Consider the following 14,004-nt stretch of genomic DNA (forward strand, 5'->3'; position numbering starts at 1 on the left):
GTTCGATATTGGTGTCATCTGGGGGTCCAAAAACTAGGTAACAGGTTCAATAAAGGAAAGCTTGTTAAACACTCGTAGAGGTCACCCTATTTGGCCCAATTTATGAAAACATGGTCAGAATCTTCCTCAATAAAATCTTGGAAGAGTTGATATTGGGTCATCTGGGGTCAAAAACTAGGTCACGGAGTTCAAAACAAAGAGAAAAAGCTTTGTTAAACACTCTAGAGGTACATTGGGCCAATCTTAATTAAAACTAGGTCAGAAATGTTAGCCTCATTGAAGTCTTTGGACGAGTTTTGATATTGGGTATCTTGGTTCCAAAATACTAGCGTCAACCAGGTTCAAATCAATAGGAAAGCTTGTTAACACTGGTAGAGGCCAATTTATGACTGTATCTACATGAAACTTGGTCAGAATGTTAAATCTTGTTGATTCTCAAGAACCAGATTGAATATGGGTTATGGGATCAAAAAACTAGGGCACCAGGTCAAATCAAAGGAAAAGCTAGTTTACAGTAGAGGACCACATTTATGATCATATCTTAAGAACCTTGGTTCCAGAATGTTAAGCTTGATGTCAATAGGTCATGTTCAGATCTGGGTCATGGGGTCAAAAACTAGGTCACCAGGGTTCAAATCAGAGGAAAAGCTTGTTAACACTCTGGCGGCGCCACATTTATGACTGTATTTTCACGAACACTTAGTCGAATGTTAATCTTGAAGATCTTTAGGTCACGTTGGAATTGGGTCATGCAGGTCAAAAACTAGGTCAAATCAAAGGAAAAGCTTGTTAACACTGTAGAGGCCACATTTATGATTGTATCCTCATGAAATTTCGTCAGAATGGTAAGCTTGATGATCTTTAGGTCATAGTTTGAATCGGGGTTACTTGTGGGTTCAAAACTAAGGTCACTGGGTCCAAATCAAAGGAAAGTTATTAAACACTGTAGAGGCCACATTTTATGACCATTCTTAAATGAACTTGTGTCGGAATGTTAATTCTTGATGATTTTCGGTCAATAGGTCAGGTGTGCGATACAGGGCCTTCATGGCCCTCTTTTTGTTTATTCCCTTTTTTATTACTATAAATAGTTATTTTGAAACTTTTTTATTATTTGGTAAGACCAGTTTTCTGTGGTACCAACATGGGATGGTACATCCAATTTTTCGCTCATCTGATTTTTTGAAAAATAAATGATGAGTTATGTCATCACTGAGCGTGTTGTCGGCGAGCGTCGGCGTCGGCGTTGCCTTTGGTTAAGTTTTATGTTTAGGTTCAGCTTTTCTCCTAACTATAAAGCTTATTGCTTTGAAACTTTGGATATACTTGTTCACCATCACAGCTGACCCTGTATAGCACGAAACTTAACTCCATCTTTGCTTTTTTGCAAGATTTTATGGCCCCCTTTGTTTACTTAGAAGAAAATATCAGTTTTTGGTTAAGTTTTATGTTTAGGTCAACTTTTCTCTAAACTATCAAAAGCTATTGCTTTGAAAACTTAATACTTGTTCACCATCTAAGCAGACCTGTACATCAAGAAGCATTTCTCATCGAGCATCTGCTTTTTTTGCAAGATTATTGCCCCTATCGTTTTGGACTTAGAAAGATCAGTTTTTTGGTTAAGTTTAACTGTTTAGGCAGCTTTTATCCTAAACTATCAAGCTATTGCTTTAAAACTTGCAACTTTGCCTTCACCATCATAAGCTGACCCTGTTACAGCAAGAAACATAACTCAATCTGCTTTTTGCAAGGATTTATGGCCCCTTTTGGACTTAGAAAATATCAGATATTTCTTGGTTATGTTTTATGTTTTGGTCACCTTTTCTCTAAAGCTATCAAAGCTATTGCTTTGAAACTTGGCAAACACTTGTTCACCATCTAAGCTGACCCTGTACAGCAAAGCAACATAACACCATTTGCTGTTTGCAAATTATTGCCTTTTGGACTTAGAAAATCATTTTCTTGGTGGTGTAGTATGTTTAATGGTAACTTTCTCATAACTATCAAAGCTATTGCTTTAAAACTCGCAACAGTTTTTCACCATCATAAGTGGACACTGCACATCAAGCATAAACCCAATAACTTATCCTTCTTTTTGCAAGAATGAGGACCCTTTTGACTTAGAAAATTCATTGGTAGGAAATATTTCTATTATACAAAAAAAATCAGATGGAAGCATCAGCTCCCGCAAGGCGGTTGCTCTGTGTAGATTGTTTTGACATAACTTTACCTGGTAAGAATTTTTTTTGGGATCCTAGAATAATTTATGGAAATTCTACTTTTTGTTGTTCCTGTCCTTTGGGCTTCAGTAGTCAAGTTCTTGAAATTTTGCTCCCATCCTCTGATGTAACCTTTCAGGCGTATATTGCCCCACTTGGCACCCCCGACAACAAAGCTTAAAGGGGGGTATACTGGTTTTTAGGTTGTATATCTGTCGGAAGGCATCCGGAGCCGGATCGATGAACATTTGTTGGTGTACGGAACAATAGGTAACGGGTAAATTCTCTTCAATGTCCGTGTGTTATTGGTACTTTTTGATCGCATTTCGGGTACTTTTTACAAAGGAAATACCCAGTAAAGGTCCATCTTGTGGGAACGTCCGTCCGTCTGTGCCGTAGACACATCTTGTGCACACCATCTCTCCTCATCCCCTTGACAGAATTTAATGAAAACTTCACAAAGTGATCAGTAACAACAAAGTTGTGATGGGGCATGTTAGGTTCTTTCAGACAAAAAAAATTGTTTAGAGTATGGGACTTTGTTTTTTGTTACTGATACTTATAATAGAACACAATCTTGTGCACAACATCGCTCTCATCCCTCGACACATTTAATGAAACTTCACACAAGTGATCAGTAACAAACTGTAGTTTGTGCATGGTGGCATTTATGGTTCTTTCAACAACACAAATGCAGAGCTATGGGGACTTTGTTTCTGTAACATACTATGTACATACAGTCTGCATATGAATCTTGTGCGCGCCTAATTTCCGAACCTTGCACACAACTTAATGGATACTTCACACAAGTGATCCGTACCAACCTAGTTGAGGCCATGAGTTTTTGGGGCCATGGTACATTCTTGTAGATATATATTCTGCTAGTTATGGGATTTGTTTTTTTGTATTCTACTGTATACATACAGTCTGTTTACATACAGACCACACTTAATTTATTGCAAACTTGTGTGCGACAAATTTGCTATGTACTGTGTTCAGTGCAGGTGGGAGGTATTTTCATCACTTTGTGGATATGCTTAGTTTTAACACCTTCGTTTTTTACCTATTGATGATAAAGAAATGTATGAAGAGGTATTCTAGAAAAGTGGACTAAAACAAAAATGTTAAAGAAGAAACAAAACAAACAAAAATTTCAGAAAGAACCATATTTCTGACAAGATGCAAGAGAGAATTATGTTCTTGACCTACTTACTCATCTAATGATAGTAATTCCATACCTCATGTTTTTATTTTGATGTACAGGTAAATGAGATGTGAAACCAAAATTTGTAGTCCTGTTTGGCGCCATATAACCTATACTGTGTTGGTGCGCCTTAAAACCCAAATAAATAAATAAATAAATGATAGTAAACATGTGTACACAGTTTCAAAGCTCTTAATAGCTCATAGTAAGCTTCGAAGTACAAAAAGGGCATCAATTCTAACAAAATACATTACTACAGCTCTTACAGGTTTCAAGAAGTGGACCTAAACAAAAAAAAATTAACCAGTGCCAACAACTAAGCGACAAAAATACCTGGTGGATTTTAGTAAAAAAATCAGACAAGCTAAAGACTATAGTACAAAATGGTGTGTGTTTAAATTGGTTTGCTTGGCCTAGAAATCACTAATTTTCATCACGCTGTTTTTCATGCAAATTTAGGGAAAACTTATTTACAAGTTTATAAAGGTTACAGAAATTACTGATAAATTATGGAGTATTAAAAGCAAATTATTTCTAGGATTTTATCAAAAGTTTTGATAAACTGGCTTTCTAGAAATATAATATGCACTTCTTAATAAATAAATTATTTTACAATTTCTTTCTAGCACATTACATATTATATTTTTTGCCATAAGTTTGTTAGTTTTCATAATATAAGTATTTTCAACTTTTGTGTTTGCTAAATCTGACACCTTTAAATCAATGCAAATAGGTAAAATGACTAAAATCCCTTCATTAATAGAATAATTCTAATTGTAAATTATTTGTTACAATGATGAAGCCACATTTATATACATTTGTTTTGTTAGCAAATTAGCAAATTAATGTTGTAATCAATCTGACTAAAGTATATCTCCTATTACGCTACGCATAGGATCTGACAACGAGCTATTGATGGCCTCGTTCTGACAACCCTTCCGCTAGCCAATCAAAAGCTACCTTACAGCATTCTGTAAGCTTTATAAAGTCTTGGGTTTTGATATCAACAATTTTTAAGTCGAAAGATTTCAGATAGCCGGTTAGCTCAGTCGGTAGGGCACTTGCTCTGTAAATGAGAGGTCCCAGGTTCGAGCCCTGGATTAACTACAAATTTTTCTTTCTCTTTGACATTCGAACAAGTTGTCTGATTGGTTCAAACAAAATAGATTTGCGAAAATAAAAATAGCAGTATTGGAAATCCAAAATAAGTAGAAGTCGAATGTGAATGGGTCGTTTTCAGATCTTCGTTTAGAAGATCAAGTACTTTAGTCAGATTGATTATTATTATTATTATTATATACCTCATTTATATAGCACTCTTTTCATATAAAAATACGTTCAAAAGTGCTTTACATAAAAAACATTTATATAATGTTCAATAAAAAATGGGAATTGAACTATTATAAAAGAAATTAAAATTACATTACGGTAATAAGATACCAAGCATTTTAAATTGGAAGGTAGGCAGATCAAAACATGAAACAAAAATACAATATCATAAAACATTAACTGACTTATCAAAGACACAGGTCAGAGCAGAATAGAACAGAAGATATCTTACATTTTGAACAGACAGAATTAAACGGTATGATGTCTGCGAAATGCATCACAGCATGCAAACCGTCCCGGATGATTGGGTCAATCCCTACCTAAACGGTCCGGAGAACATCCATGATACATCCCACAGAAAAAAACACCGCCAACATTATTCTGTCACACTGGAGTTCTTAATTAAAGTAATTAATTGGCCGGCAAAGTACCTACATTATAAGTCCGGTAATCAGTGAGATGTTAGTTGCCAAAGAATTGTATGAAATAATGCGTCTTTAGCGCTTTTCTGAAACTTTGCACGGTCTTGCACTCTCTTATGCCAGATGGGAGGGCATTCCATAACCTCGCAGCAGCTGTCTGAAAGCTCCTGTCACCAAATCGTATTGTTCGACATTTGGGCACCACTAGTTTTAATGCATTATTCTGCGATCTCAGATTTCTGGATGGTGTATATATTTCTAGCATGTTCGCTACATAGGCTGGTGATTGATCTTTGAGTGCCTTATATGTATGTGTTATAATTTTGTATTCTACCCTACATTGCACAGGAAGCCAATGAAGTTCACGCAGAACAGGCGTTATATGGTCGTATCTGGATGTTCTGGTTACGATTCTAGCTGCCGTGTTTTGGACATATTGCAGTTTGTTCATTGACCGTTTTGGAATTCCATATAGAAGAGAGTTGCAATAATCCAAACGTGATGTAACAAGAGAGTTGATTAGAGATTTGGTTGCGTTTGCGGTTATATATTGTCTGATGTGACTAATTTGCCGCAACTGTGCATAGGAATTCCTACACACACTATTCACATGTTGCTCCATCCTCATGTTCGAATCCAGGAAAGCACCGAGGTTCCTGACACTGCCTGATTGTTTGATTTCAGAGCCGTCCACTTTCACAGATATGTTTGAAACAGATTGTGTCTTGTGTTCAGATGAAAATATGATTAATTCTGTTTTTTCAGCATTGAGTTTCAACATGTTAGTATTCATCCAACTTACTATATCCTTTAAACAACTTTCAACGCGATGAATGGTCTCTTCAATAGACATTTTATTTATTGGTTTGAAGGATTGATATAACTGCGAATCGTCCGCATAGAAATGATTGTTCAGTCCGTGCTTTCTGCAGATAGCTCCGACTGGTTTTGTGTACATTGTGTAGTTCTTTGGCCCCAGGACAGACCCTTGGGGTACACTGTACTTCATTAGCACTGGTTGTGATAGCTCGCCATCTATGCATACGGTCTGGTAGCGGTCACTAAGGTATGACCTCATCCATGCGAGTGGCTTGCCTGTAACACCAAAGTGACGTTCAAGGCGATGAATCAACGTCCCGTGGTCAATAGTGTCAAATGCTGCAGAGAGATCAAGCAACACAAGAAAAGTCACATTGTTCTTATCCAACGATTGAAGAATGTCATTTTGAACTTTTAATAGGGCGGTTTCGGTTGAGTGGAATTTTTTATAAGCAGATTGATTAACTTCATGAAGTTCGTTGTTCCTCAGATGATTTTCAATTCGAACATCTACCACTTTTTCTAAGATTTTAGACAGAAACGGCAAGATTGATGTTGTAATGTACAGTAAATTATATGTTCACAGCTGAGTCCTGTAGTAAATGGCAGTAATAGTACAAATTGATGTCGTAACAAAGATTTATTGTATGAAATAATTTCCATTAAACTTTTCATTGATTTAAAACCATTCTTACAAATTGCCTGTTTGTTTTTCTTTCAAGATAAATCGGAAAGCAGGTGCTACAGTTAGTGTGTCATTCATACAGTTAGGTGTTTTTAATACCTGTATGGAGGTAAAGCTTCTTGTTCAAAGTTAGGGCAAACAAATTGGAAAATCTTCCATTTATTAAAGAGTAAATGTTAATAACATTGAAATATAGCAATATAAGTAAAGGCTAATGTTAGATACCAAATACTTGTCAAAGCGCTTTTGTTCATCAATCTACAAGTATCAAATAAGCCTGCCCGTTTAGCTCAACAGGGAGAGTACAGATCGCGGGGTGGCGAGTTCGATCCCCAGGTGGGACACCTTGCTCTCCGTGAGAATTTGATAAAAGACGTGTCTGAAATCGTGTATCTTCAAATTCTGATTGATTAGTTACTTGTTGAGAACAGGTTTGTACTGATACAGATACCAGGAGCACTGGTTAGGTTAACTGCCTGCCATTACATAGCTGAAATGTTGTTTAAAAATGACATTAAACCCAAAACAAACAAACAAACAAACATCAAATTGTGCCTTACTACTGTTGAAGCATTACTTGGCGTGTTACCCTTATAAAATACCATGAGAAAATAGCTCTATTGGGTAGAATGCACTTCAGCGGTGTCCAGAAGTTTACAATGCGCATGCGCTGCAAGTTGGGGGTGTGGATCAAAGCGGGGTTGCAACCTCGAACCTATGCATATAAAAATAAAGTTACCCCTTAGAACTTTTAATTTGCTCCGCTCTATTTGCTAATTAAATTTGTTTATATAATGTACAAATGAGTGACCTCCAAAAATGTTCCTCATCTTTGTACCCAAGAAACATTGAGTAAAGGGCAGTCCATGTATAAAAGTATCTGCAGCTTACTTCCCCATGTTTTAACATATGGACTGGTGTTTAAACTAAGCATTTCTGCTGAAAATTATTGTAATTGCTTCGTTTCATTTTGGATCTGCTAAAGATTATCTGATCAACTGATTATCACTACAAGTAGTAATAATAATAATTGTAATATTCACTTAATATTTATTATACATTGTACTGTAGATAAACTTAATTTAACTGTTATAAATTGCAGACCTGGAAATTACCATGTTACCTGATCGAATGAAGCACCGTCACATCATCCACATGAATTAAACAAATGAAACAACCTCTAGTAACAATTATAATTATATTTCAACAAAATTATTTGACAAATTCTTATACAAAAAAAAAAACTGGTGCATTAAAAATACTGTCTTTTAAAAACTGCCTGTAACTACTAGTAACTGAAATAGAATTGTCAATAAAAGCCGGCTGGGACATGTATTTTAAAGTTATTTTATATTTAACAAATTGTCATCATATAAGCACAGTGCATTACACCCATACATATCATTTGAAATGTTAAATTTTACATTGAAAAAAAATTTTCAACATATTTTTCAGTTTATATTATTCAAGCTTATATTTTCAGTTTATATATTATTCAAGCTTCTGTGAGATCGTCATTGTAGTACAAATGCACACATTGTAAGAAAGAATCATCGTTCATGCTCAGTTTGTAAAAATCTTCATCGTCATCCTGAATATTATTTTCCTCGAGATTTTTATTCATATCCAGATTTCTGCCATTGTATTTCCACGTGTAGCTAGCCGCATGGGCATTGTACTTCAGGTATCGCTGCAGAATTTCCGTCATGATTTCTTCTGAACATACCTGAAAGTTTATCATTAGATAATGATGATTTAAGAATGAAATAATTAAGAAATGAAATTGATTTTCGGTGTTCATGCGAAACGAACAACATAATAGGATTAGCAACTTAATCATGAATCGCTAAAAATTGGTAGAGAACCTTATAATGATGCATCACATCAAATTTGATGGAGATCCATAAAGCAGTTCATGTGATAAAGTTATTTAAAGATATTTCTAGTTTTAGTTTGTGGTCCCTATAATAGGCCGAGAGCCCCCATTTGAACAAAATCTGGAGAGGACCTCATAATATTTGAATATTTTACCAAGTATGATGCAGATCCATCATGCAGAGAAGAAGCTGTTGAAAAATATTTTTATATTTAGCTTAGTGGCCCCTATAAGGGGCTGAGTGCCCCCATTTGAACCAAATCAGGAGAGGACCTTCGGATGCTATAGATCAAGTTTGATGAAAATCCATGAAGAAGTTCATTTAAAGGTATTACTATTTTAAGTTCTCATAAGCTGCCCCTAAAAGAGACCAAGCTCCCAAACTTGTAAATTATTTAAAGAGGACATTTTATATTTAGCTCTAGAGGCCCCTGAAAGGGGCCACTTTTCCCTATTGAATAAACTTGGGACAAGACTGTATAATAATGCTACAGACCAAGTTTGATGAAAATCCACCAAGTGGATGATCATGAGAAGAAATTGTTTAGAGTTTTTTCTATTTTCAAGCCACACCTACGAGGTCAAGCGGAATAATTTGAATGAACTTGAAAGATGACCTAAGCCAGGATGCTACAGACCAAAACCTGCAAGGTGTAATTCTGAGAAGGAGAATGATGTTTGTGGACTATGGATGTGGGACGATGGATGCTAGACTATCAACTTATTCTAACAGCTCACCTTTGGTTCAGATGAGCTAAAAATGTTGATGCAGGGCAACAGACATACAATCATCCACCTACACTTAGTCTAATAGCTTACTGTGAACAATGTCCAGGTGTGAAACAATCTCAAGAACCTTCAAAAACTAGTAATAATTACAGTCAATTAAATCTTGTACATGTATGACTTCAAAAACTTTTACAGGTCAAGTAACCAAAAGTAGTAGACTAAATGTAAAAAATATTGAGGTTCAAGTTTGAACCCTCTGCTGGCCTGACCTGGCAAATGTTTATCAAGACAAACGGACAATGATGGCAATATTCTTGAATTCATTCATCCTCCTCCAATTCATGAGGATAAAAAGTTAGCACTGGTACAGAATTCAGTAAATCTAAATAGAATATAGTATAATCATTAGTAGATGAAATACTTTAACCTTAAGCCTTGGCGTCAAGTGATTTTACCTATGCGACCAGTGCAGACCAAGATCACCCTGCACATCTGATCATGGTCTGCACTGTCCGCTATTTAGCCAGTAAATTTTAAGTAAACACCCCTCTGAATAATAAATGGTACTGCCCAAACTGAATGATGGATCAGTCTATTTTTGAAATTTAGGAAGGTAAAGGTTAAACCACTATCAGACCAACAAATAAACATACCTCAATATTTTGTTCCTGCGATGTCAATGTGTTGATGATTTTGATATTTCTGGTTTTCTTTGAGAGAATACCAACAAGGTAGCTATCATCCTTCCACCAGGGACGACCAAAATCGTTGGCCCATGAAGACTCTGGGTATGGCGGTGGGATATGAACAAACCTTCCATTTGGACAGTAGGGAATCATGCAGCCTGTTTGTGGATCTACATGGGTACGTATCTGAAAGTAAATTTGAAACAGTTCATAAAGCAAGATTTTTATCCAATACACAACTGGTATATGAAAAACATCTTAATTTTTAAGCATAACATCTGTCTGTCTATCAGTCACAAAGATTTTCTGCGCAAATCCTCCAATACTGCTGAGCAGATTTATACCTAACTTCAAAATAATCATCATTTTCTAGTTCAGTGATTTTAAGCAGAGTTATGGTCCTTGTCTAGAGATACACGTATTGTTATAAAGCATCAAAATAACCTGAAAGTCTAAGTACAAAGGGGACATAATTCATGAAATATTTATGCCAGATTATGGACCTTTTGTCATATGATGTCAGGATGATGATGTGAAAGAATTGTTTTAATTCTGAATCAAATCAATTAAGTAAAGATAGTTAAATTTCATCTAAATTAACCTGAAATTCTAAGTAAAAAGGGGGTATGATTCATGAAATATTGGTGCAAGAGTTATGACCCTTGTGTCATATGATGTGGGTGATGGTAACAGTGGAACAACAATTTTATGTTTGAATCAATTCCATTTAGTAGCAACAGAGATACAGTATTATGAAAGTGCATCTAAACTTTAACCAAAACTTTCATGTATAAAGGGACTTAATTAATGAAAACTTGGCACCAGAGTTAGGGACCTTGTGTCATATGATGTAGGTGATGATGAGGAACAATTATTTTAAGTTTGGATCAAATCCCTTCTGTAGAAACAGAGATAATGTGAAAATGCATCAAAATTAACTTAAATTACTACCGGTAAGTAAAAAAGGAGGCATATTTCATGAAAATTGGTGCAAGAGTTATGGGCATTGTGTCATATGATGTGAATGATGAAGTGGAACAACTACTTTCAGTTTGAATTTAATCCATTCAGTAATAATAGAAATAGAGTAAAATGGCACAAAAAACTTCAACCCGAAATTCTAAGTAAAACAGGGGCATAATTCACAAAATATTGGTGCAAGAGTTAAGGACCTTGTGCCAAATGATGTTGGTGATGATGAAGAACAACCACTTTAAGTTTAAAGCAAATCCATCAAGTAATAACGGAGAAAAAGTGAAAATACATCAAAACTTGACGCCGGGGCGAGTAGGATAGCTCTCCATATACTTTGTATCTTAGTATAGCTGAGCTTAAACAACTTTTTCATCACCAATAAGCGACCACATAAAATTGACCCCAGGAGGTAAAACAACTACGAAATAAACTAACCACAAGAACGTCATTGTAGATGTACAAAATTTACCTTTCAAACAGTCAAGTCAAGAAACAATTGCCACAGTCAGTTAATTGACTGCGAGTCTAAGAGTTTGAAATCTTAAAATAAATCTTGAATATTGGTCACGTGACCCTCAATCTGGAGGACATGGATTTAAGAGCTCAGACATTCGATGGCTCTTTTGCAAAAAATGTATATTGTTTAAGAAATCCATGTCTTCTATTGTATTTAATGTATTGCGTTGCTATAAATATGTGTAACATGTTTAATGCAATAAATATATTGAATTGAACTGAATTGAATAATATTTATCAGTTTCAAACATTGATGCACATAGTATGTATATACACCATTAGCTCAACAATATTTCTTGGCTTTCTAAATTGACTAGACTTTATTAAGAGACCATTCCATTAAAAATACACATTTTGGTGGTCCCTTTACCGAGTGGTCTCTTAATACAATGTCTATGTGCATACATATAAGTGAGGATAATTACTCAAGATTTTGGGTACATGTGTTACATGAAGACAAAAGAACATAAACATTTCAGGGGCATTTTTGCTTTAGCTGGAAATATTTCTGATTTTTTTGTAAGTGTCTCATTAGAATTTATTTAAAATGGTAGAACAATAGGAAAATAACTCTCGCTGTTGCAGCAGTTTCTATTTAAAGTATACTTGATTATGCTAGGCTCTTGGAAACTTCTGATATAATATTTGGAACAATGTTTTCCTATCTGGTTCGAAAAGCATTCATAGATGAATTAAATAGAAACCATCCTCGTAATCATAAAAACCCCCAACTTACCATTATTCTATAAATTCACTTACATCTTTGGTCTTCCTGTCAAACCAGTGTGAGATATCCTTTCCTGCAGCTTGTACGATGGGTTTCAGCAAGACATCACCTTTAAAAAGAGATACCTTTATTACATGTCTTTCAGTGAATTATTGAATATTAGATTGAAATATATCTGGTATTTTCACAAAAACTTGAAAATATCAAATAGATAACGATCTTTGCTGAGTGAAAAATATCTGCCATACAAACATTATTTAATTTAATGAAAAACATTGAGTAAAGAACTATTTTTTGTTTACACATTAGATTAAATATTAGTTCCATCTGACAATGTGAACATCAGATTTTACAATTTTCAATTGTAACCGAGTTTTGATTTGATTTATTCATAATATGTAATTATGACATATAAAAAGATATGGATAAAACCTAGTGTTTTATCACAAATTTGATATTTAAAAACAGTTCATTACATTTTCTCTATAAGGTCCAATACTAAGGAAAGTGAACATTTTAATTTCTTTTAAAAAGCACAGAAACTATTTCATTTTATTGGAAAATGAAAGTTGGTATGTAGAAATTCGAAATAAATCGCAGTATATGTACAATTATTTTTCTATGAAGTATGAAGAAAGTTAAAAAGACCTGGGGGGTCATTCTGTCGATTCATTGAAATTTCAACATAATACACATACATTTCTTTGAGTTCCAAAGACCTTCTGTAAATTTTGACCTGCCAATCTTCATTATTTAGTGTCTTGCAGAAGTCTATGCACTGGCTATGAAAAAAATTGCCAACTCACTTTCCCTTAGTAATGGACAAATATTAACAGTGAAAAGGTTTCATGGTAAATGATAATCTGGGCTAGATTTATATGTGTATTTTAGTATTATGGTTTCCATCAGGCAGCACAAAATATTACTTTCCATTAAATAATGAACTGGTTTGTCACTTTCAAGTAGGACATTCAATTTCATAGTTGATATTGATAATGTATACAGATATTTTGTGCACACAAATTAATATTCTGAAGCGCCAGCTGAAGCCGTGATGGCATACCTCTGATTTAAGGTGGGAAACTGTAAGTCAGGTGACACTATATAAAGTCGTCAGTAGTCAATACATAGTAGATTGTATTTCTTAAAAAAATAATATCTCAGCTGCTACTGAGGATTGAACTCAGACCTCATGATCCTAAGCAGACACTCTAACTAAGTCATTAAATGATTAAACCAACAGCAACACTGGCCTTTATAACTACAACTATAACACTCCTCCCCAGGAGTCTAATGTTGGACTTGGCATCAACTGAACCTATTATAAGTTTATTGCCCAAGGCATTGACTGAACATACTTACACTTTCTAGTCTAATCGAAATGCATGAGTCTGTCTATCAAACATCTTTGTTGCCATTGTATTTCAAAATTCTAGTACAGAAAATACCTCAGTCCCTACCAAGGGTCTAACCACTGACATTGTAATCTGTAGGCGGACACAATAACCATATTGCTTAAGGCAAGACTAGGCGCCATGATATGTTTTTAAAGAGATACACAATGTAAAATGTTAAATAAAGACACCCAATGACAACAGCTAGCTGCTAACAAACCTTGATATTTTTCACACAGGGGAGTCAGATTGTACACTTTTCCAAGGAAAGAGACCCACAAATCATCTACTGTGTTATGTATCGCCACTTCATTTGGTGTGAAATATTTTGGGCGCGACATTTTCACAGTTCAAACTTTACTGAATTTTTTTCTTGGTTGTCAATGTAAACAACAAAAGTCGGGGTTATTGAAACGCTTGATA

General features: G+C 34.9%; 1 protein-coding gene across 1 annotated transcript; it reads right to left on the reverse strand.

Annotated features, from left to right (window-relative positions):
* Positions 1-7,857: 7,857 nt before the first annotated feature.
* On the reverse strand, positions 7,858-13,989 carry LOC123527243 (cytochrome b5 domain-containing protein 1-like). Its single transcript, XM_045306587.2, has 4 exons — positions 13,802-13,989; positions 12,220-12,296; positions 9,937-10,155; positions 7,858-8,404 (listed from the first exon to the last, which is right to left on the reverse strand). The coding sequence occupies exons 1-4, from the start codon at positions 13,920-13,922 to the stop codon at positions 8,174-8,176; spliced, it is 648 nt and encodes a 215-aa protein (XP_045162522.1). The 5' UTR covers positions 13,923-13,989; the 3' UTR covers positions 7,858-8,173.
* Positions 13,990-14,004: the final 15 nt, after the last annotated feature.

The sequence above is a fragment of the Mercenaria mercenaria genome, chromosome 14 (assembly GCF_021730395.1).
Source record: "Mercenaria mercenaria strain notata chromosome 14, MADL_Memer_1, whole genome shotgun sequence".
Classification (NCBI taxonomy): domain Eukaryota; kingdom Metazoa; phylum Mollusca; class Bivalvia; order Venerida; family Veneridae; genus Mercenaria; species Mercenaria mercenaria.